Below are 26,176 nucleotides of genomic sequence, written 5' to 3'. Positions count from 1 at the left end.
CATTATATATGTCAAATGTATATCTATATTGAATCCGCCGCTGCATTTTAGAGCTACGTTTTGCCCCGAGTTGTGTAAGTAGCAAAGTTTTAAGATTTATTTTTAGTTTTATTTCGCAATCATTTTATTAATTCATTTAATTTCAATAGCCGTGTTTCATTCAAACAGTGCCGAGAAAAAATTACAGACTTGTTGATGATTTCCGACTTTGCAATAAACTCATCCTTTTGTTGTTATTTTCATTGTTTTTTTTTTGTTTGTTGGTAATAAGATGTGATTGGGGACGAGATTTTATAGGCATCGGCACGTGTGCAAGTTAGCTATCTGCTATTGGTTAACTTCACTTGGTGAGGTAATTTCATTGGACGCTTGACTTTGACAAAATTACCATAATGCGTAATGTTTCCAGAATCAGACCAGAGACATTATACTTACGGTCCTGGACGGTACAAAATGTCTGAATAAGTTACTAAAGATATGCAGTTCGTTGTACCGTTTTAAGTGTGTTCACCATGGCGACAAAAAGTAGTACAGCTTGGAATTGTCTATTCACTGATGGCCAAGTCCGGCAAACAGTGTGTAAATACAGTTTTTGCTAAATGAACTTCATTCAGACTAATTAGGCCTAGCCTGTTTAATCAAAGTAATTTATGCATGACTTATCTATACTAAATCAGCCAGTTGGGACAATTTCATAATGCATGCATGCATGCATATATATATATATATGTGTATATATATATATATATATATATATATATATATATATATTATATATATATAGGCTATTTATAGAAAAACCACGTGATTGGACAGCCTATCATGTTTTAATTATTGTAATTTGAACTTCCCACTTAAAATTTTTGCTTAATCGTTTTCACTCAAAATAATGATTCACCAACTAACATTCATTAAGGACGGTTTATATTTGGTCCTTTGTTATCTAGATTTGATAACCACATAAACATTTATCTTGAATATCGATTACATTACACACATTGATAGATCGCAATAAGACCTTTATGTTGACTTTGTATGGAGTTGCTACTTGCTAGTATATTAAACTAATATGTTCTCTTTGTCATCCACATTAAATGACGCCAGGAACAGCTCATTTAATGCATTTTACAGAGACCATATGCGCCATGGTTTTTGTTGTTGTTTTGTTTTTTTCTCTGTAAAGTTTAAAATGTTTTCACAGCGGGTATCATCTGTAGTATTTTGATATCACATTATTTAGCTTAATAGACTCGGGAAACGATAGTGAAGGTTAACGGAAAGCTCTGCGGAAATCATAGATAAACCAGCCCCCGGAAAAAAATGCACTTGTTGTACGCACGCTCAGATGATAACCTACAATGTTTGAAATGGTATACCTGTTCTGAAAAAAATGGCGTTGAACGTAACTTTATTATCATGTTTGTTGTTGTTGCTATGATGAATCAGAAACAAAGGCTTAGAAGTTTAATTTAATTGAAAAGAATCATTTGATATTATATATATATAGGCTATATATATATGCTATATATATAGCCTATATATATAGCCTATATATACAGCCTATATATTTATATATATATAGCCTATATATATAGCCTATATATTTATATATATATATATAGCCTATATATATATATATAGCCTATATATATATATATAATTAATACGGTGAGCTGTAAGCCAGTTGGGACAATTTCCCGAATGCTAATACCTCTCTAAACTGTCCTCACACCCATCATGCATCAAAGCATTCGTATCAACAGTAAAAACATTTCCTAAACTATATATATATAATAGAAACATGATATTCATACGAGTGCACTGAAGCGGGACATGACACTACAGTATAGAAAAAAAGATTGTCCCAACTGGATGGACAGTTCGTGAAACAATAAAAATATGAAAAACAGATTATCGCTCTTTGTCCTTTGCAACATGTCTTCCTTATGCCTTGTCCCACATAACTAGCTTTCAACAACAATATCACGTAACCTATACTTAACTTTCAAGTTTAGAACGAGACAGATAGAGTGACTAAAGATGGAGGGGGGGGGGGAGGAGGAAAAAGAGTAATAATCTTTCATGCGTTATATGAAGAGGGGAGGAGAAAAGCTCTAAACCCGTGCATCTTTCCATGTCACGTGTCATCGATACACATCAGATAAACTCATCTAGCTAAAAACTTTGACTGGAAAAAGACAAGGCTCCAAATAGCGAAATTTATGTCAAATGTATTACGCAATCATATTCACGCGCCGTGAAGAGAACAAATTTATATTTCTTAACTACGATGCAATTTTATCCAGGTGCGGTATTTTACACTTTACATGCATACGGTGCATGTATAATGAGTTGACACGCGGCGTATCTAACCTGTTATGGGATTTTTCTTTTTCCATCACGGCACTCCGCGAGAGAAAAGAGATGGATCAAGCGTGCACAGTATTATTCTGAAAGACGTGACAAGGGCATGCAAGGGGGCCATTAAAGGGGTGAACTCCCTCCAGCTCTGTTCGTACAACAGTCAATAGAGATGATGTTCGTCTACTGTAGACGGATTTTTCTACATAAAAAAAAAACGGAAAACAAATTTAGGGGCAGCAACGAAACAAAAAATATATAGATGTTGACGGTTCTTAACTTCCAATATTACTTATTTATTATATTTATTTATTATTATGTTTTTTCATGGGGGGGGGGGGGGTTAGACTGTTGTCAACACGTAAAGAAGATCATATATGCTTCTTTTTATCAAACAATTTATTATCTGAGATGCACACTAGCTAATTTTTTTTTTTTACATTTTTCTTAAAAATGAGTGTAGTGTATTCATATCTTAATGCATTTTCAATTAATGTGTTCATGGATCGTGTAAACTTTAGACTTGTTCCTTCTTTTTCTTCTAGTTCTCTTGCTATTACTTTATCGTTATTTTGTACGAATTTGTTGTTGTTGTTTTTGTTTAATGGCGCATAAAGGAATGCACCAAATACAATTCCCATAAGAACAGAATACAAAAACAAACAAACAATCAGAGAAATAAAAAGAAAATCAAAAAGAAAACAACAGGAAAACAACAGGAAAAAAAAGGAAATTATCATTGCCACACGTTGTAAACCCTTGTAATCAAGTTTCATTATTTTAGCTATAATAATCATGATATCCTTACAGTTATAATGAAGAAAAACAAATCTCAACTGAAAACTTATTCTCACATATCATATATTTATTACATTGTGTATACAAGCAAGATATTTATATATATATATATATATATATATATATATATTAAAAAAATATAGCCTATATAAGTCATGTATTTCCTGTCTCGGTTTTCATCAAGTTTATTACTTAGCTCAATCCTAATGTGTCTTCTTCATGACTTGCAACGCATATGACAGTTTCAATCGAGTTTTAATTAGAAATAAACCAGCTATATTCCGTGCCTGGTCTATCTCTCTAATTTGCACTTTCGAACGTAAATCGATACTTTCATATCGTAAAGTAAGCTATATAGTTTTTTGGGGGGTCTCATTTACAGGATGTGTGTACCATTTTGCCGGAAGGATGTGATTCGAAACACTATTAATTTCTTCGTTTCGTTATTCTCCTCCTTAACTCTCCGATCTTATACCTCGAATGAGTTTGATATATGATCAGTTGAACTTTAATGATCTAACGAATGTCTTGAATATGAAAATCTAATTTAATTAAAACGTCTAGAAAGTAGATTACTCGCCAAGATGCTTATTTTCAATTTTTTTTTATATAATATTTATTTCTTTATTTTATCTTTTCAGGGCGTTTTAGAATATTCTGGAATCCCTACAGAAAAGAGTAAGTTTTAACTGATATATTTTGTATTTAATAGGAAAATCAATAAAAATGTTGAATATATATGCTAAGGAAGCAAAATGAACTATTCATTTCGTCACCTTGCGAGAATTATCTACATTAATAATGTTGACAACAGTTGTCACGTGCAAGGACAGCAACCAACCAGATAAGGCTATGTTTGTATTCAGTCACGGGATTCATTTATCTAAATTAATATTTAATTAATACCAAATGTCATGTAAAATATATCAATAAAGAAAATGTAGCATATTGCACTTACAACGTAAACAAGTTTGTTAGATTTTTAAGGGTGACTTCCGAATCAAACCCTTATTTGTTTAATTGACTATTTATTTTAATCTTCTTTATGTGTAGAATATTACTAAGGGTAAGATTCGGCAGGGGCGTATATATATGTACTTTTGGCAAACATGCAGCTATTTTGAGTACTATAAATCTGGTCAGGGGAGAAGAAGAAGAGGAGATGTGAGATAGAGGAGGGGGGGGGGGGGTAGGAGGGAAAGGATAAGGGAATTAAAGAGGGGTCAGGAAAGACAAGAAAAGACCAAGGAGGGACCAAGGAGAGGGTAAGGGTACTAAAGGGATGACAATGATCAGTTGAAAACACACAGTAAAAGCCTTCACGCTTCATCCTAAAGGCATTGAGGACTCGCCCCAAACCGCGTGCCCGCTCTGAAAAAGTGAAGTTTTCTGCTTGTCGCTACAAATGCAGGCAGTAATGAAACGTGATACCTTGTTATCTTTAGCTGGACCTGAGATGTCCATCGCTGTATTGTTTGTACACTGTGCTGTGGGTATTGACCGCAGCTGTATATGTACTAACTGTACACTAGTGTCTCATTACCGAAGGTATGCAAGCTGTGTGCGTATTTTCTGGGATCGATGGTGGTGTCTAACACTTCTGTTACACCTCATTCGAAACTTGGTCAGATTACCGGCATTAGACGTGTCTTTTTTTTTTGCGCGAGTCTTCACACGCTTTAAAAGAAGATGAACTTTGGAAATTGTTAAATATGTAAGTGGTATTCTCTCTCTCTCTGTTCCTCAATCCAGTTGTAGAATTTTACACAGATTTTGAAGTCAGGAGAAAGTGGAATAAGAAGACCGTTAATATCGAAGTGTTGGACGAGAAAGATGACTTTAAAATTATACACAGGTAAGCTACGTCACTGAGTCGGAATAGTCATATTAATAAATGAAGATAAACCGGGTTAGGAGTAAACCACCTTATCGCTCGTGGTATTTCATGAGAGAAACTAAGCCACACTTGGACGTGACTTCACAGTGTGTGTATATTGAATAATTTATCAAATTACGCGACATCAGTTTGCCCTCTGCAATCCACATACCAGCAAACTGTCGTTGAATAGGTCACGTGATCGTAATTAGTCCGAAGAAATGGTCACATGAGTACGCATGTAAGTTGACGGCAGATGAGAATGAGTGCAGTTTGAAGAACATTTGTTGTCCTGATTTATTTTCTAATGAAGTCCAATCAAATTTTTAAAAAAGCCAAATATGACGTCATTGCTGCTAAACGGATCGTATTCTACGCTTCGTCCATTCACGCCAGGACTAGGCCAACGTGAACACTGTGATAGGCTTATATATCTGGTGCAGTGTATAACCATTACCAAGCTGACTTCATTCCTCGGTAACAGTCATTGTGCATCTTGACTTATGTCGTATATATGAAATCATAGCATTTCAAGCCGTGAAGATAACCATTAGTAAAATGGACCAGGCGCAACCCAGCCCTTATAATACAAACACTGTGCCTTTGTAACAATGGCAATGCGGTACATTATAAAGTATGACCATTAGCAAAGTAGCCCGGATTTCACTCCCATGCGGTTTGCATCATGGGTTATGCTATAATGTGAACATGATTATGCGTTACCTTATGCAGTTTAACCATTAGCTTAGAAACCTGGATTTCACTCCCATGCGGCATGCAGCAGGGATAGGCTATAGTGTGAGCATGATAATGCGTTACCTCATGCACTGTGACTATTAGCAAAGTAACCTGGATTTCACTCTCCTTCGGCTTGCATCAGGGATAGGCTATAGTGTGAACATGATAATGCGGTACCTTATGCAATATAACCACTAGCAAAGAAACCTGGATATCACTCCCATGCGGCCTGCATTAGGGCTATGCTATAGTGTGAACATGATTATGTATATATAACAATACATATAATGTATATATAAATATAAATATACATAATAATATATAATATATATATATATGTATATCTCACTCGAGATCCAGCCTTTCTCTAAATGCAGCATAGTTGTTTTTCCGTTATCCCTATATATATATATATATATATATATATATATATATATATATATATATATATATATATATATATATATATATATATATAACATATATATAACAACTTAACAATTCTCAAGGCTACACACCTACAATATAACACGTACAGGACTTTTCCTTCCTTAATCATAGAGAATGTTCTTGCCAGCTTAATTCAGTCGCCTTACTTTTTTTTTCGCTGTCGGATACTTCAATATTCAGTTAAGATTGGGTAGACGAAATCGATAATTTTAATAGACCTGACCTAAAAGCCAGTCAGCGGGTACTGTTTGATATTCACGGAAAAGGCTCTCTCGGTCCCTCATGTGCTCTGTTAATTTATCTGCGCTTCAGGTCAGACATATATATATATATGTATTGATTCCATTGTAAAGGGTTGTTTGTTAACTATTTATCAGTGTTTGATTACACATATACGGTTAGATGAACTCCTTGTCATTTTTAATTTTGTTTTTGTTTTTAATCTCGGCCATTTCATACATTTCCTGTAAATTCCTACGAATTTTCAAATTAAAGTAATACAATTTAAAAAAATATAATTAACATTAAAAATTGTATCCATGCCGTTTTCTATACCAGATATTCGAATCCGAATGTATTAATGTTTGCTCCGGAGGTTACGTCAAGTTACATCCTAACCCAACGTACAGTTTTTAGCTACGTTCGCATATTATTTATGATGGTGATTTGTACGGGACGTATACCACGGCAATCAATTATAAAGCGTAAACTGTTTTATCGAGCTAACTGTGGGGAGTGAATGTGAAAGCATGTCTGTCGGGGAAGGGGGAGGTGGAGGGAGGGGAGGCGGGTGAGGAAGAGTGAGGTTGGGTACAAGAGGAAGAGCGTAGGAGCAGGGAGTTGTTATGGAACAACTCCCTGGTAGGAGTGGTGAGTAGCTAGGGTGAGACGAGGTTGTGTAGTGATGAGGAGGTAATACCAGGGTTGGGGTGGATAGAAGGGTGGGATGAGTGGAGGGATGGGAGGGGCCACTGGTGAGGGAGGGCAAAGAATTGCGATATTAGAAGAGAGAGAGAGGAGGGATGGATAGGGGTAGAAAGAGTCTGATATGGTTGGGAGGGTGTAGAGACTGTAGAAAGTAAAGGGGTGGGAGATGTGTGAGAGGGGTATAGGGGCAAGCGCTATCGTACTTTGTATAACTAATATGAAATGATAGTAATTAGTTTTATTCTGATAAAGTCCGATAATGTTACAAAATCTGAATCTGGCTCAGGATATAAAGCACCTAGGCTGGCAATGAGTTTACCTAATGGTATCGTATGCTCTTCGGAAAACCTAACGCGATTTATAAACAAGGAATGAGTGTAGGCCCCTATTATCTCAATGTAAAGACTATACTATACGAAACATTAGTAAACGAACAAACGATTTCACTATACACTCTGTACGAGTAAACACAACCACATAACACGAAATCAAAGAAAAACAACATAAGCAATTTAACTCATGAATGACAGGTGTTGTTGCTAAGCAACCAGGGAAATGAGTGCGGTGATTGGCTGTTACGTGTATAATTACAGGAATCTCTCATTAACCAATCCACCTCATCCTTCCGAGTGCGTTTCCTGTACAATTCAAAAACATCATGATCTGTGCCAAGAATTTTTTAATCACATGAGTTTCCTTTTCTTCTAGCGTTTCATGATTTCATCAGTTCTTTGGTTTCAGAGCTATTGTACACAACGGCCTGAAAGTCAGCACACCAAGTATTCGTGCCAAACTGCGCATTTGCAAGCTCGAAGCTCGAATGCCAGTATAACTGGTGAGCCACGAAATTAGTATTAACCTTTTGGCTAAGATCATGTGTAGTATATCTTCCCTTTCGAGGGGAATGGTGATGCACACCCGACGATGATCACACAGTCACAGTCCCGATGCAAGGGGACTGGGGTTGAGAGCGGTTTTCGTGCCCAGGTTCTTTCCTGGGCGACTTTTTCTAAAAAAGTAGTTTTAACCATAATCGCTTCTCGGCCTTTTGGCTAAGATCATGTGTAGTATCTGTTCCCTTTCGAGGGGAATGGTGATGCACACCCGACGATGATCACACAGTCACAGTCCCGATGCAATGGGACTGGGGTTGAGAGCGGATCAGTCGTTCGGTAGTTTGGTTTTCGTGCCCAAGTTCTTTCCTGGGCGACGTTTTCTTAAAAAGTAGTATTAACCATAATTGACTCGTGCATGGTACGTATACGGCGGGTACAACATCTTAGGCAAGGTACTACAGAACAAACAGAACTCTTGGAATGAGTACCGAGTATATAAGCGCAGAGTTATAATTGAGTACAACCGAGGTTGAGTACCAATATAATTTGGGGGCGCTCTTGTCAAATTGCTGCGGCATTGGATTTGCGATCTAATGCATCCCGGCCAGATTATAACGTTGTGGGGACCCATTACGAGGTAACTTGTAAATATATATATAGCTACGTGGGCCAGCTTTTTGGTTACTTCCCAATGAGAAGTTCGTCGTCGGGGGACGCGTAGATGTGGCGCACTTTAGTGCCTCCTGGGAGGGACTGTTTGAATTGTGCACACTAGGGGAGGTTGGGGGAGGGAGGGTGACAAGCTATCAATGACCAGGAGTTAACTATTGTTAAGTCCTGCGAGAAGGCCTGGCCCTAATACAAAAAAACTGTAAACCTTGAAAGTTTAAATTTATATGTAACTTTGTTATGGACTAACAGAACGGGAACGGACTCACTACACACCTGCTATTATACTAGGTTATATATCTTATACCTACCTCGTGCCCACGTACAACAAATGCAAACTAAAAATCGTCTGCCCAGAACTGTCTTCTTCATCTGCATGCTATGAGTAATAAGTAGCTTTACTTGATATTCGCAGTCATATCGGCATGAATAAATAAGTGATTTTCCACAAGGATCGACGCCCACTTTGCTTTCACAAACAAGGAAAAATCAGCTCAACCTTCTATGACCTTTGTATGGTATTATAGAGTTCGTTAGCGGCTAATACTTGGCTTTGCGCATGCGCGAATGGAATTGAGAGACATGCAGGAAACCACACGGGCATGTTGTCACATTGACTATCAACACACCTGGTATATGTTTTTTGTATACGTACAATATGGATCAGATTTTCGATACTGTTCAATACTTTAATTCGATAAATACAGGTTATTACAATATATATATATATATATATATATATATATATATATATATATATATATATATAAATGAAAATCGTAATGAGTTGGAAAATCAAGAACAGTGAAAAAACTTTCACAAATATATATATATATATATATATATATATATATATATATAGCCAAGGTTCAGTTTAAAAATTAGGCAAGGAAAAGTACGAAAATATATGTGCTCAGCTTTGGTCCAACAAAATCGAACCAGAAATCATAAAAGTAGTTCCAAAGTCCAAAAAATAAGATGCAACTGCATAAAAAGTGGATCATTAACCTATAATTTAATCTATGTGACACAACGTTTTTCATGGTTATTATTATTATTTTTGAATTTAATTAAATTGCTAATTTTTGGCCAAGATGAGAAACCATGCAGTTGTTTGTAGCCAAAGGGTTTAACCAGACAGGAAGCCATTCAGTTTTGTGTAAATAGCAGAAGCATATATATATATATATATATATATATATATATATATATATATATATATATATATATATATATATATATATATATATAGATATATATATATATATATATATATATATATATATATATATATATATATATATATATATATACATATATAAGAGTCAAATTAAAGATAAGATACAAGTTAATGTAAAATACAGATTTCGTTGGTCACTGCCCATTTGTGGTTCATGGACGCCACGAAAGATGAGGGATGGGCCGCTATAGGTAATGTAGATTGGATGTCAATCTACAATATGCGTGTGATACCAGACAAGGTGGGTGGGACACTCATACAATGTAGGTGGGAATTGGCTGCAGAATATATGGATATGAAATCGGTTTGGCCCATACATGTCCAATTTAAAAGATATTAACCTCGATTAGTTCCCACATTGTTTATAACTGTGAGTTGTTATATAAAGTAGCCTACTGTTCTAGCTAATTTATTTAAAGTTGTTTTAAACGTATATAGGCCATTGAATCTATTAACAGTAAACAAGCCACGATAGTTTGCTCTACAGTGAATTTCACTCAACTGATACACTTTCCACAACATACAAGACATTATAGACCATAAAAAAGAAAATCTAGTTTTTCTTATATAATCCCTGCCAACCTAGTTATAGGAGGTATATTTATCTGTGAAAGCCATTTGATCCGGATCGGATATTGTTATTCGGCGATTAAAAAGGCGAATAACCGACATAACCTTATCCACTCTATGACCTTTCCATACATAACCGCCACCGACGTGTGGAAATATAATTCAACAGCGTTTCCATAATGTCTTCCGCTGCATGGTTTTTGGGGGGTTTGCTTGTGCAACATTTGTTAGGTACATAATATATACAGTTAAAACACATATAAAGACTAGTGTTTAGAGCGAGTATATACAATTATGAGTATTTGAGTACCACTTGACTTTCCCTTGGAATGACTAGGGGCCTACGAGTAGAGTACACGAGGCTCTTAGAGCGATTACGAGTAGGCCTGGATTTAATTTGACATTATTAAAAAAAAACAATCGTTTGCTGTAACCTTCAGTAACAATAATAATGATGATGTTGACGATTATGATGGTGACAATGACGACGATGATGACGACGATGATGACGACGATGATGACGATGATGACGATGACGATGATGACGATGACGATGATGACGATGACGATGATGACGACGATGACGATGACGACGATCGTGATGACGACGATGGTGATGATGGTGATGGTGATGATGGTGCTGGTGATGATGACGATGACGATGACATTTTAACTTACATTTGGAATATTTTTCAATTAGAAAGTCATTTTAGATGGGAAAACCGTAGATTGCTCTTGGATGGAAATCCCACTTTACTCTTACTAGGCCGCGAAGCGAACCGGGAACCTCCCGATTACTAAGCCTCATTGCTTCAAATGCCATCGCCTTTATCCACTCGGTCACAGCACACATAGCATCGTATCAAGTCGAATCGTACCGTATCATATCATATCATATGTAAACAGGAGTAGGCTAGTCACTTTCTGTCGTGACCCTCCACCCACCCCCACCCCTCCCCCAAATGCTACCATTTCTATAGGATGTATCAGTTTTGTAAACTCTACAAGGCTCTGTAGACTGTGAATAAATCAAATTATTTCCTAAATTCCTACAATATTCTACCACATGATCACTTTCCACCAATCAGTGTAGTTTATTCCTAACTTGCCGGTCTTCAAGTGGGAGTATTGTTAGAATAACAATAAACGTAGAGAGCGCCTATAAGATTTAACCTGCGTGGTGAGTGTAGTACTCTACTTTCAAACTACGTTTCATACATATGTTTATTACGTCAATACGTTGTACATAGACTTATCAGTTTCATTGTTAGCCCCAATATTTGAACTATTAATATTGAGGCACAGTCCCCTGCACGGCCAACCCGCTCAGCTCATTTGCCCCCCCCCCCCTCACCGCAGAACGTCCCTTGTTGCCATGTAAAACAAATAATGATAACTCAAATCTTTCAATTATTTTACACCTAAATCTTTTTACGCTGCGCGCTAACCGACGGTGGTGCTCCGCTTAGAAAGTGTCGTGATGGTCTTTTTTGGGGAAATGGCCCATGCACTAAAAAATTCTTAAAAAGACCCTGGTATATATGCACAACAAAGCATCAATATATAACATTTGGACGATACATAATGTTTTTCGATGTTCCTCAACTGCCCCCCCCCCCCCTTCCGCTAGCGGTTCTACGCAGGCTTCGTTGGTTTTTATGTTCCAGACAACAGGTCATATTTTGCACAGGCCTAACACATAACAATATGTTAAATCGAAGTGAAACTGAGTTTTATTATGGGAAAAACAGATCGCAAGTTAAATGTTCAGGAAGCAATCTTTGAACTTTCGATGTAGTTATATATAGTTTATAATTTGAAAACAGCAAGTGTTAAATTACATGCATATTATATACTTTCATTCGATAGTCGTTGAACCTAACTGTCGCTATACTATACATTATGTGATACACTAAGGCAGGCAATATAAATCATTCTGTACAATATTCGTTTACGCATGTTTAGCTCCCATTAAAATAACGTGTCTTTGAAATGACAAGGATCGATCCAGGGAGGGGGCAGAGAGGGTGTAGGGACGTCCGACTTTCTCCCTTAGCGAGTGGGCAGGGAGGTTGCAGAGAGGGTGCAGGGAGGTCCGACCTTCTCCCTTAGGGAGTGGACAGAGAGGGTGCAGGGAGGTCCGACCTTCTCCCTTAGGGAGTGGGCAGAGATGGTGCAGGGAGGTCCGACCTTCTCCCCTATAGGGAGTGGGCAGAGAGGGTGCAAGTAGGTCCGACCTTCTCCCTTAAGGAGTGGGCAGAGAGGGTGCAGGGAGTTACGCCTTTCTCCCTTAGGGAGTGGGCAGAGAGGGTGCAGGGAGGTCCGACCTTCTCCCTTAGGGAGTGGGCACAGAGGGTGAAAGGAGCTCCGACCTTCTCCCTCAGGGAGTGGGCAGAGAGGGTGCAAGGAGTTCCGACCTTCTCCGTTAGGGAGTGGGCAGGGAGGGTGCAGGGAGTTCCGACCTTCTCCCTTATGAAGTATTATTGCACACTGTGGAAGCAGTGCAGCTTTTGTGCATTGTGACCCTCTGTATACATAAATTAGGAGGCTCTATGCAAGTGATGTACCATTCAGTCTCCGCCCTGTATTTGCCAATTCTGCCCCCCCCCCCCAATGTTGTACCGACTGACTTGAATTTTAATTATAGTTGGTATGTAAGCTATAGTACGGAAGCCATATTGACAACATATAACACTACTGTAAGAACGAATATCAGAGACATACGATAGTTAAGTGAAATTAGATATGATAAATTGGAAACCTAAAATTAATTGTAGAATTTGAAACCCGCAAAATTCTTCAGCCGAAAACTATAAAAAAAGAAAACAGATATTGCACTTAGGCATATATGGCAGTACCGTGAAATGCACAGGTATATAGTATAAGTAAGCATACTAATTGTATACAGCAGGCTGTAGCAGTGCCATATGTATGTGGATATAACGATAAAAAGTAAATACATATATATATATATATATATATATATATATATATATATATATATATATATATATATATATATATATATATATATATATATATATAAATATATATATATATATATATATATATATATATATATATATAAATATATATATATATATATATATATATGTATATATATATATATATATATATACATATACATATATACAACACTACTAGATACGTCTGTGCGTACACTAATGCGGTTCACTATACCTCGCAGTCACTTAATTCGCGTGTGAACAAGATATAGTATAACTTATATTCAATTCGGAACTTAAACCATTACATTTTTTAGCAAAAATTGGTATTTGAATAACAACAAAAAAGACCCCACCCCCCCCAAAAAAAAACATAGTTTCATAGTGCAGTTTTTGCGTGTGAGGTGTCCATTGGTTCAAAATATCAAATAATTTAGGAGCATTGCTATTTATTCACAGAGCTTAGTGTGACGTCATTATAATGGAAGTTAACAATTGAACACGAACTATTTACAAATATGTTATTCTATAATGTAAATTATAAACTTCTCGGCACTGAATGAAGGTAATGCTTGTTTCTTTTAATAAATATAATAGATTACACTTAACCCTGATAGTTGAAGAAGGAGTTTCTTGTCCAGTATAGTATTTGCTGAAACTAGTCGGAATTGGGTGATAAATTGTTCGCCTAACATGTGTGTTTATACGTCTTTTACATTTTCACTACAGTGTTTAGTGTATATTGAGCCTTACACAATCTTCGTATATATGTGTTGTATATCACACACACGTGACATTATACAACATGTACAGTCTTGTTATATATGCATTCTACATGACGTGCTGTTCGTGCGTCTCGCCCTCACACATCTAATTTCAATCCTCTGTGACTATCCCCTGATTCACTCTGACTGTCTGAAAATTTTTCCTATGATTTCTCCTTATTCATCGTACGAGGAGGAGACTTGGGTTGTGACATTTGCCTGTATTTAAGCGTATATCTTTACTAAGTATTATTCATGTATCATAGAGCATGTCATGAAAATTGAGGTCGCTCTTGCACTTTAAATCCATACATTTATCTTCGTTCAAATGTCACAACGGTACATATATAGATAGCATAGCTCCGTATACAGGAGTGAATGATAATGACTTTTGTATACTGCTATCAGGCTGATACATCTTTTTAGCAGGCGCGGGTCCTGGTGGGGGAGGGGGAGGGGTATTCTTTGATGACTGAGATCATTAATTATAAAAGACAGGGTGGGGGAGGGGAGGGGTATTATTTGGTGAAATACGGGGTGGGGGAGGGGGAGGGGTATTGTTTGGTGACTGAGATCATTTTATTATTAGAGAACGAAAAGAGAGGAACCAAAATGAGGTTTTTCATTTATCCTTGTAATTAATTTGCCAATTAAAAGCTATAAGGATGTTGAATATAATGATAGTGTATCATTATATTGAGGAAAGCGTGACAGTCCTCCATAGATACTTATTACAACATACAAATAGTTTAAGTGAAAAAATTCCCATCATGTTTATCCTGTTTATCCTATATACTTTTACACTATATCAAAAATCTGAAATAGAAAGTTCAAGTTATGAATTACAATATTAAAGGAGCATTGAGAGCTTCAATAATCACATTATTAGTAACACACATATACAACATGATAAATTAAAGAAAAAAAACATGGACATTTGGCCAGCTCCTTTAACGGTCGCTGTCAAAGCTTCAAAGAATCAGGCTTAGAGGCTTAACACAAGCACTCTAAGTATAAGCGAAACACGAACAAACTTCAAAATATGTTTCAATCCGATAAGAGTTGTTGGAAATATCAAAGGATGTTTCCAAAAGTTAAACCAGCTAAACGTTTTATTATTACGGTATGTGTAGGTATCCAAGTAGCTGCAAGGGTCGCCAAATTTCAACTGGCGGGGTTAGTTTGCTTTCAACTTTTGCTCACATTCATACGATTGGTAAATGAAAGGAACGTAGAGAGACAGAAGGTCGGCTATTTGGTTAATTTATAATCGGAGAATTCCAAAATAATGATCTAGTTTTTCAATTTCCTTGAAAAACAATGACAAGAGGAAAAATACTTTGCTATGATCTAATTCACACTGATATGCTAATTGTATCCCGGTGACGTAATCCTCATGATCCAATAGGATCATTAATTATCTTATGAATATTCATTGATGACATCTTGACGATGATCTGATTTTAATCAATTGGAACAATTTCCACATTTCGACTTAGATCTGGTAAAGTGGAACGAGATTTCGAAGGGGTTTCTGAGGGGGGCTGGGGCTGAGGGGTGAGGTGGGGGAGGGGGGTTCTGATATCCACCCCCCCCCCGATTAGGACCTAATTATATCGAAGGGCCAGAGGCGAATGAAGGATTTTCAAAAGGAGGGGATGTGTTCCTGAGGTCTTTGAAGCTGAGATAAATAGAAGACTACAAATTAGGATTTAAATTAACTCTGTAATCGCAAGTTGTGTTCATAAATACTCTTGATTTTGTGTGGGTGTGTCTGTGTGTCGTCATAGTGTGTTTATACACCCAAATTAATTATCCGGCCGTCTGAGCATAAAAAATTCCCGGACTGGACTATTTTCCCTCGACTGAAGATGGAATGCGTCGACCACGTCACCCCCCCCCCACCTTCAGTCTCCATTCCCCCATACCCCACTGGTAACCTTATCGTCAGTTGGAAATAAACCTCGAAATAGCGCTTTAGGTCAATACCTACAGAATCTAATCACTTTCTTCTACATGTAAGAAGTTCATGCAAACCCATGCAGTTGTGCCGCGAATCCTCGCTAAATACGAAAAGGCTGATTTCGAAATAGTTATTTTTAAACATGTTTATATATCTCATCCGTTAAAACCAAAATAGATTTCCCAAAAATGGCTACTATGCATAATTTCCCCTTTTTTCAGGAAATAACAGAATTTACTTTCATCTTCACAACACTAAGAGACTAATCGTTCTCGTTTTCACAATTCCTCAAATCAAAGTTAGCTGATGATATTTGAATTGTTACGACGTATAATACATCGTCGTATAAAATCATATTATATTTTACGTTCTCGATCTCACATTAATGATTAACTTTGCTCATTATCGATTTTCGGAAGATTTCCAAGTATAGGAAGAATCGCTAACACGTGCAGCGTACTCATAGAGAGCTTCCTGGAAAATGACAACCGGAAACTGAATGTTGTACCTCTGTTTTGCCCGTAACATGTCAAAGTATGAATTTAGACAGAAACTTCTGAAATTGGATGGGAGGAGGGTTGGACGGGAAATAAGGGGAAATTTACTCCTCCCAATATTTAGCTAAAAACAAATAAAATAACGAAAGGAGCACGATGGGATACATTCCAAAGAAACGTATGAGAACTAATGTTACTCTTATTGACATGTGTCTCGGTGATTCGAAATAGAACGATTTCGTCTAGAGGATCAACATTATTTTGCATAAAACATTCGGGACGAAGTATAGTCATTTGGCTTTACGAAATAACTGTTAAGCTAATTACACATTTCGATATTAGAAAAAAAAACCTATACCTCATCGCATTCGTGCTTGGAACACTGTAGACCACCTATTAGTTATTTGATTCGGGAAACGGTATTCCAGTTTCCTGCTTGTATGTCCCTGGTGGAAATGAAACGTATAGTTATATCAATTTTAAATATGAAACTCAACCAAACTGCGTTAAATATATATATATAGGGAAATTGGTTTTTGTAGAATGTAATTCTATCCCTGCTAAGAAGGTTCATCTTACGTCTTGACATGTATCGCAAATAATTGTAGTTTTACAACACAAGGACTAAGGGTCACTTTATGTAATATTTCTATCCTAGGGAAAACACAGCCCCGGTGATTATATACCCAGTGACCTTTAGAGCTAGAAAATTGGGTGCATTGGGATAATAATGGCACCGAGACTCCCTGAGTATCCATCTTATCCTCAAGTATATCAATCTTACAATACATTATCTGTTTTTTATTACCCCATGTTTTACCGTGTCTCTCAATTGACCCAAGGAAATAGGATGGAACCCCCGATACCACCATTCGACACCCCCCCCCCTCCCCTATGCTTGATAAGCTTTAATGTGTATATTTCTTTCATTCTTTCCCATTGCAGTGTTTTTAAAATGCCTACTGGTTGTGATAACCGTGATGCAGTACAGTGTACAATGGTCAGATCTGAGGAGGATGGAAGCCGTCACGTGATTTTATACAAAAGCTGTAACCACCCGAACAAGCCCCCGAAGAAGAGTTTCCCCATAAGGTATATCTATATATCTATATATATATATCTATACAACATTATGATATATCATGAAAACATTGACATTCTGCAAGCGCCTTTCATTATATATGTATATGTATATGTATATATATATATATATATATATATATATATATATATATATAAATGTAAATCGTAATGAGTTGGAAAATCAAGAACAGTGAAAAAACTTCCAGCCTCCACCGGGATTCGAACCCGGGCCTCCCGCTTTGTACGCGGACACCCTAACCAACTAGGCCATGGACGCTGATTGTATGTCCAGAGGTTCTAAACCGGTAAGGAAGGTCGTAATTCCACTGTAGGCGATATACGACAATAGAGGAGAAAATGGATGGGGCTATGGGAGAGGGGAGAGGGGAAGGGGAAGGGGGTCTCAGGTGGACAATAGAGGAGAAAAATGGGTAGGGCTATGGGCGAGGGGAGAGGGAAGGGAAGGTGGGCGGTCGCAGGTGGACAGTAGACATGTACCGATGTTTCATAGCAATTTTAAAACTCAATTTGTTGCTGTTTCTCCTCTCTGTTCATGCATATCCCCAATCATCCCTTTCCGTCCCACGCTGTCCCGTCCACGTTCCGTCTTCTTCCCTTCCTCTCTCAGCCATTTTTTATCTATCTATTTCTTTTGAAATAGCTACTAAGCATTTCTGTTTTCATTCTTCCAGAGCGGATGTACAGCTGATGGGTGCTATTATCAGGCCCAAGGAGGGTGAGGAGGGTGTTACTACCGTGACCTTTGTTAACCAGGTCAATCTGAAAGGATGGATGCCGAAAGCGTTCGTCAACAAAATCACGGTCGGTTTCCCTGTGGCGCTCTATGATGATCTCACATTGGTAAGCCTATGTAATATACACACACTGAAAATGTTAACCTAACCAGGGGTGAATAGGAAGTCACGTGACCATAACAGGAAAAAGGAAACGCATGAGGAAAAAGTCCCACATTTTCATAAATATAGGCTGATCTAGATTGTTAATTAAAACTTCCCCTTTCCCAAGTTCTGTTTCAGGTCATTGAAAGTGGCATCCTGCTGAAAACAAAGGCGGAGCCGCATGTATAGGCAAAACTCTTCATATACATATATATATATATATATATATATATATATATATATAGATAAATATATATAGATATATATATATATATATATATATATATACATATTTATATATATATATATATATATATATATATATATATATATATATATATATATATATAAATATGTATATATCATTAACCTGACCAAGGATAAGCAACGCCTGTGCATTTATAATAATCAAACGACTGATTTTTTTAAATTTTTGTGATAATTATGGATTGTTTGTTGTTATTTTGCTTGCAGTACTGGAAGAAGATCACAGAACCACCAAAGTCGCCCGAGAAGAAAGAGAAGAAGAACAAAGAAAAGAACGGGGAAGAAAATGGCGAAGCGGCAGAAGAGGAAAAGAAAGAGGACAAGAAAGAGGATGGTGGAGAAGATGAAGAGAATAAAGACGCCGACGTGAAGACAGAGAAGAAAGAAGAGGCCGATGAGAAACCAGCAGAGGGCGCTACAGAGGAAGCAGCTGCCGCCGCTGAGGGCGCTCCTGTTGGGGAAGGCGATGGCGGCAAACTCGACACAGCAGATATCCCAGCAGCAGATGAAGAGGAGGCGAAATGATTTTCTTATTCTTTCCACTTTTTTGTTTCTTTTGAAGTTGAAGAACGATGATGGTCGCATATCTTTTTTTCTGAAGATGATAAGAGAATCCGTAAAACTTGGTTTAAATGCCATTTTTATTTTCTTTGTAAAAAAAAAAAAACCTTTAAAATTTGGATGTTACTGGATGTAGATATTTTGTGGTGTACGAAGAATGTTAAAACTGACTTTTTCAAATATTTGTGGAAAAAATATCAAAACAAAGCTAAGGCGGCTGCGACACATACAAAAGCATACACGAAACATATTTGTCAAAGAGGAACACAAAAACAACCCAAAAATATAATGGAATTTTGGCTTTCTACATGATAATGAAAGCTGAAAATATGATACAAAATAAAAAGTACACAAAAATTACTTGAATATATACGTGATGTCCAAGGTTGAAGGCAAAAGGTCAAAAACCGTATTTCATATAACGCATATCGCATATCGTACATAGTATATCACGTGATGAATACAACAATCGCTGGTTCAGATACAGGTAACTACAGAACACGTGACTTTGACGTAGTACAGTGTTATTCTGATCAAATTGAAAGACTAAATATGACAATTCCTATGGCAAAACGTCACATACATTGGCCATGCCGAGTTAAGCAGGAAGTGACGTCACGACACTCTTGTCAAGAACAGGTCGAAAGCTAATGACTGAAATAAAGAGAGTAAGACCCCTTTCTTTTATGAAAGTGTTTAGAGTGTCACGTTTTGACTGCACTTTTCTCTCGTGAAGACGTAATGACAAATTCTATGACGAATGCAGCATGCATGTTAACACTGACCCTGTAATGCGCCTGCATGTTAACACTGACCTTGTAACGCAACTTGCACAACGGATCTTCACGTCGGGATGCGATACAGTCAAATAACTCATTAATTACATCGTTATCGTTCCATAACATGTTAAGTGTGGTATGGTTAATAATTGTGTATGCTCGAATGCTTTTGTATAAAATATGTATAGGAACAGACAACACACGAGGAGTCCGCACTGACACGCTGTATCAATAGAAGCCTATGTGAAAGTAGGCTTACAATCAGTGAATTAACAGCAGCCGTATACTAACATATGTTGGTATAAGTGGTTTTCTAAACTGAATACATTATTGAACTATAGCTGACATTTTCAGTATATTACAACGGCAAAATGGAACTCCTCATAAAATACATGTTTGCTAAATGACTAATGACAAAAAGAATGCACACATTGGAGGGTAATTTTGTAAAACATTTTCCTGGGTTGGGGAAAGTTATCCTTTACAATAAAGCAGCACACCATTTCCAATAACGAATTCAAATGGGACTTTTTTTTGTTTTTGTCATAACATACACTGAAAATGAAAGATTTTCAAACCTGAATTCCGGGCGCATATTTTAGTATAGGCCTACACATGTAGCCTAAAAACAACGAGGTGTAAATAACATCGCTTATGAAAACCTACCCGACAAAAGTTGTCGAATTATCAAAAAAATAGTCCGCGTTTCTTATGAACTTCATGTTTTGCTTATGTCACAATAGCTGACCACAGCTTTGAAATTATGATAATGTCCGTGGGTGGATCTTAATGTCTGTACAGTATTTCGCAATTGCATCGATCTTGCCTCGCAACGCGTGACGTCATCAATGTTGTGACGTCATCCAACGGGCTGTGAATAATTTTGTGGAAAGCTTAGGTTTAAGAAACGTTCTTCCAGTGAACTGCAAGCTAAAGTCTCGTGCCCATGCAGTGTCCATGCCAAAATGTATCATTCTTTCACGGCATTTCAGCGACAAAAAAACGTCTCAAATAGTCAACTTTTTAAGATTTATGCATAATTATGCGGGAAGAACTTCGGTGAAAGCACATGTGTATCTAACAATACCCATTATTCGCACGAGTATTTATACACGAGAAGAAGAACAAAATACTTGTGTTATTATGATTATGATTATTATTATTGATTCTTTTTCTCTTTTTCCCGCCTTTTTTTTTTAATTTTTAATCTTGGGCATACATTGGGTTCAGGATATTATGCATGTCAAAAGTGGTAACGCGGGAGACAAAACATTTCTCAAATCAAGAGGACTTGTTTGTTTGGTCTACTCTTCACCACTATTAATGATAATTAGTATTGCCTGCTCGTATGATAAAGTAGTATGTGTGTGTGTGTGTGTAATATCTTGTATATACGTTTCTGTGTAGTAGTTTATAAATATTGACAGTCAACATGAATAGTATAGTGTAGCACAGTAATAACATTAAAGAAAAAATTACAAAGTCACGACCTCCATATGTTGAGCACAGAATCCAAATTATGAAACAGTCACATTGCATGTAAAACACGTTAGTCATTGGCTTTATATAGCGATAGAAGGTTCCTGATTCTCGGCATTTTGCTCAATATATCAAACGCACGAACTTGTTCGTAGAATAGACAATCGCACTTCAAATGTAAAGAAACAGTTTGTTTAGTATTTCTGTTTCCTTTCATTCATTTTGCGCATGTTTTCCATTGCAGTAGTAGTAGTAGATGACAGTAGCTAGCCTAACGTGACTTTATGTGCGATCGATATGTGAAGAGTAGCCTACACTTCTCTTTTGCTATACTAGCCTGCTGGTTTTACTTCTTACCTTACATGTCCTGTTGCACAATAATTATTCATCGTTATTGGTTTAGGGAATAAACAAAAAACAACTCTTTTCTACAAACACAAAACGCAGTGTATTATTCATGCCAAGACCGATAACTGCTAAACAATGAAAAAAATAGCTGAAGCCTACCTCTGCTACTATATATAAACACCAAATAGCGTGTGCTTATAAGGATTTATGCAAAGTAGTAACAATGCATATGCATGTCTGTACAAGTTCAATCGATGTTCAACAACTAAAGGAAGTAGTGCATACAATCGAAACGGCGCATGCGCGGGACATACATTTCATAATTTTTTTTTTTACTTTTTTTACAAATTTTAACAAAGTAACAGAATTTCTGGGGGAGGAGAAATTTTGTAATGCATTTTTTAAATTGTGGCTTGTGTTAAAGATGTAACCAAGATCTTAAAACTATTTCAAACTATATAGCTACCGTATGTACTTTGTCAACATCTGGTGAATCCGAAGTGAGATATGTGAGACCACCCTGAAGTAAATATTTTTAGTGTGCATGAGTTTAAATATGCAAGATATATGTGTGCTTGTGTTATTAATTTTTTTTTTCGAAGATATAACGAAATCTACCCGTGGTCTATGCATGTTATACAATCTTATCAAACTTTAAATTTACAGAAAGCGACACACTTTATTTCTTCTTCTTGTTTGGTCATTGATACGCATGCGTATAGAAATGCATACATTAATATTCATTTCCTCCCTTTTTAAATATAACTCCCAAATTTATGTCATTTTGCGTTAAGGTCCTCTTGTTCCGTAGAAAACTATAGTTGAAAAAGAGAAATCAATATGTAATTAAATGAAGAACATATTCTCTTATGTTTTTTTTTGTTTTTTTTTTAAATTTCTTCCCCAATTTGTTTTCACCTATGTGGTTTTATAGAACGCCAAAATGACGACAAATTAACAACGTCGTAACAACGTTTGTTAAATTCTGGATATTTGCCTAACGTTTTCGACTTGCTTGTTACTTCCAGTAGATAGTCACTCTTATAAGTACGATCATGAGTCGATCTAGCGACCTCTGAAATGGCATTAAAGTTTTACTTATTGACCCAGGGTACTAACTGAAGTTATCAAAAGCTTCCTTTTTTTTTTCAATTTATAAATTAACTATTCAAATATATTCTATGGACCTTACTTTATATTTCCTTAATTTCTTAATTCCATTTTTTTGTTTTTGTTTGTTTGGAGATTCTTGTATATGAGCCAGATAAATCAGATAGACTACGCAATCAGTCGTTTGCTTTATAATTGCGCTGTATCCATGGTTACTTAAAAATGTAGCTATGAAGCGGTTATACTGTAACCAATGTTTGCGTATATATGGTCACCTGAAGGCACTTTACAAATTATTGTCATTTACTCTGCACTCAGTAAACTGTTGAAATGAATTATTATTCTCATGAAAAAAGAACCATAGCGCACTTTTGCGCATTTATTGCGCACACTCGTTGCGATGAAAAAAAAAGCAGTTTGTAAAACATTTCAACTTGATATAGTCTGAAGAGAGAAGCTGGTATCAAGTAAAGTGAAAACTGTGTTTGTAACTTCTTACAATCGAATTTCTCTTTACAGGATCTTAAACTAAGCAAATGACATTTAAGTTTAAACAATTGCAAAATATTTTTACGTGTGATTTTTTTTTTCCATTCTGCTTCAAATGCCAGTTAGTCACTGAAGGACAATTAAACACAATGTCCCCTCTCTGTTACTATATGTTTTTAAGCTCCTTTAAGAGTGACGCAAATGACTGGATGTCACATTAATATGCACAGAAACTTGATAATAATTAATAAAAAATAATAATAATAATTTATTTGCATTGGGTGACTATTCCAAGTAAAATGAAATATTACTGTCTCGCATTATTATTATTTTTTTTTACGTTATTTAAGTAATGATAGAATATTACCATGCAGGGTGTGTTAATGGTTTGTAAGGAAGATATAGTGATAAATAATTTTAATTTAGTGTAATGTGTAGAATTAGACAATAATAAGATAGAGAAAGAGAGAGGTGGAGAGAGAGAAGATGAAAGTGAGAGAATGATATAGGTAAGGAAAAGTAGGTTGCTCGCGAATCTCAAATCCAATAACAGACTCGCTCCCCTGTGTTAATCTTTAGATAGCCCTAAGGCATAGAGATTACGTTGTATGTATATGTTTGCCATGCATGTATATGCAATTGTTGTGCATGGTACATTATCCAGACATATATTACATTTTCGGGGGCTTCCGATTGTCAGAAACAGAATTCAGACAAATTCTTACCCCTCCTGTTTCTTATACTGGTGTAAGCTTTTTCTCTTTCGTTTTCTCGCAATTTATTGATTATTCATTTGTTTCATTCTGGTTTTTATTATTTTTATTATTTTTCTATTTTTAAGCGATATCAATTTGTCCTTGCCATTAAAAAAAGTCATTCCGCAAATTTCTAACGCGCAATCAACGAGATTCTGTTAATTTTTTGTTTTTTTTTAATTTTCTTCCTTCCTTTCTTTCTTTTTTTGGCTGTCGTTTTTTCTGATGGAGCATGTGACGTTGCATGACGTCATTATGACGTATTTGTAAGATAACGTATTTTAATGCCTTTTGAATGTAATTGCCTATACTACCAATAGTATTCAGACCAGTTTCACGTGTTAATGATTTTGCGAGCACTCTGTGTGACTTTTTGTGGCCTGAATTTTCAGTTAATTTACAAATAATCACGTGACCGTTTCCTCTTCATTTTCAACTCAAAGTACAATGAATAAAAACAAAACCATCTCTGATAGCTGATTTATGTACAATGTTTCGAACTCGCTTCAAAATACAGTTGCTTATGAAAAAAGACTTTTCCTTTTTCGTCTTTCTTCATTGTAAAGCTCTTAGCGTGTATTTACTCTAAAATTAAAATAAATTCACCCAAGTCAATTGAAACATGCCCGTATGTTGCACACGCCTCGCTGCCCCTCGAGGTTCTTCCTAACCAGTATTATATACCCACCTTCCCCCACCTGCCCCGACTCCCCTCGCCCCCTCCCCCAACATCCAGCCCTATTCTGCAGCACATGAAGCATTGATATAACATTAGTTATAGCAGTGACGCTTTTGCAAGTACCTATATCATCTCATTTGACGAAAAAGAAGGAAAAATAAACTAAAAAAGACAAACATGTATGTATACGATGATTGTGATTTCATTCTTAGACATGTTCAAGCCTTTATTCTGCCAAATCATGCTTTTCTGAAGATAGCCGTTTATGCTAATTTTTCATCAAAAGCAAATTAAAGGCTATCCATAAAAGAAAATAATGGTAAAAATAATGCTCACAGCAATGATATTCGAAGAAGTGTGTTGCCATCACTAAACATGCATGAGTCTGACTCCTCCAAAACCTCCCCCTCTACCCCGCCCCCTCCTCTCCACTTCATAAAGTCTCCAACATTTACGTGTCGGGGACCTTGATTTGCCTATACTTTAACGTTAATGTTTTCGTCAGTGAAAAAAAAACGGTAAGACAGATATTCCAAAACAATGGTTATAAAAGTAAGTGCATAATGGAAAGCTGACAATAGGCCATAAATTTCTCTGCTCTTTACCATTTTCACATTCACTTTTCACATTCTTTGAAGCCATTTCCTGATAAAAAGGGAGGGGAAGGTTATAAACGCCCGGCTTCTGTTATTATACACTCTTCTTGAAGTAACCCCTCAAATTATATTACGAGTTCACGTTGTTCTTCCATTCTCAAGGACACCTTGTAGTGTTGAAATACTTAGTTTGCGTGACGTGTGTCTTTCTGATATTGGGTAAACTGAGGTGCGGGCAAATTGAACGGGGTCTATTAGTAGTCTAATATGTTTACAGACGAGACACACCCCCAAGTTAGAAATGTTGCATTCGTTTGTATTCTAATACGGCATAATTAGTTCTTATAAAAGTACTCTTAAATTAGTTTGTCTTCAAAAAGATATATTTAATTTAATTTTATAATCATTATAGTGTCAAATTTACGAATTTGTATTTAATATACTGAATAAAATTTGTAAAACTTAATCAAACGCTA

The 26,176-nt window shown here is 36.3% G+C and overlaps 1 protein-coding gene, 1 non-coding gene and 1 pseudogene across 2 annotated transcripts in view; 2 read left to right on the top strand and 1 right to left on the bottom strand.

The window, feature by feature from the left end:
* LOC139983644 (uncharacterized) overlaps positions 1-24,959 on the top strand; it is a 53,503-nt gene extending 28,544 nt beyond the window's left edge. The window contains exons 2-6 of the mRNA XM_071997321.1: positions 3,801-3,837; positions 4,912-5,014; positions 17,601-17,747; positions 18,431-18,599; positions 19,112-24,959. Coding sequence (XP_071853422.1) covers positions 3,801-3,837; positions 4,912-5,014; positions 17,601-17,747; positions 18,431-18,599; positions 19,112-19,429 — 774 coding nt within the window. The 3' untranslated portion in view covers positions 19,430-24,959. The remainder of the gene's footprint in view (positions 1-3,800; positions 3,838-4,911; positions 5,015-17,600; positions 17,748-18,430; positions 18,600-19,111) is intronic.
* On the top strand, positions 8,183-8,259 carry LOC139983914 (U2 spliceosomal RNA; annotated as a pseudogene).
* Trnac-aca (transfer RNA cysteine (anticodon ACA)) lies at positions 17,943-18,015 on the bottom strand. The gene has a single exon. It is a non-coding gene; the product is annotated as a tRNA-Cys (tRNA).
* Positions 24,960-26,176: the final 1,217 nt, after the last annotated feature.

The sequence above is a fragment of the Apostichopus japonicus genome, chromosome 16 (assembly GCF_037975245.1).
Source record: "Apostichopus japonicus isolate 1M-3 chromosome 16, ASM3797524v1, whole genome shotgun sequence".
NCBI lineage: Eukaryota > Metazoa > Echinodermata > Holothuroidea > Aspidochirotida > Stichopodidae > Apostichopus > Apostichopus japonicus.
The sequence above is the reverse complement of the archived record's forward strand: the minus strand, read 5'-3'. Positions and strand labels throughout refer to the sequence as shown.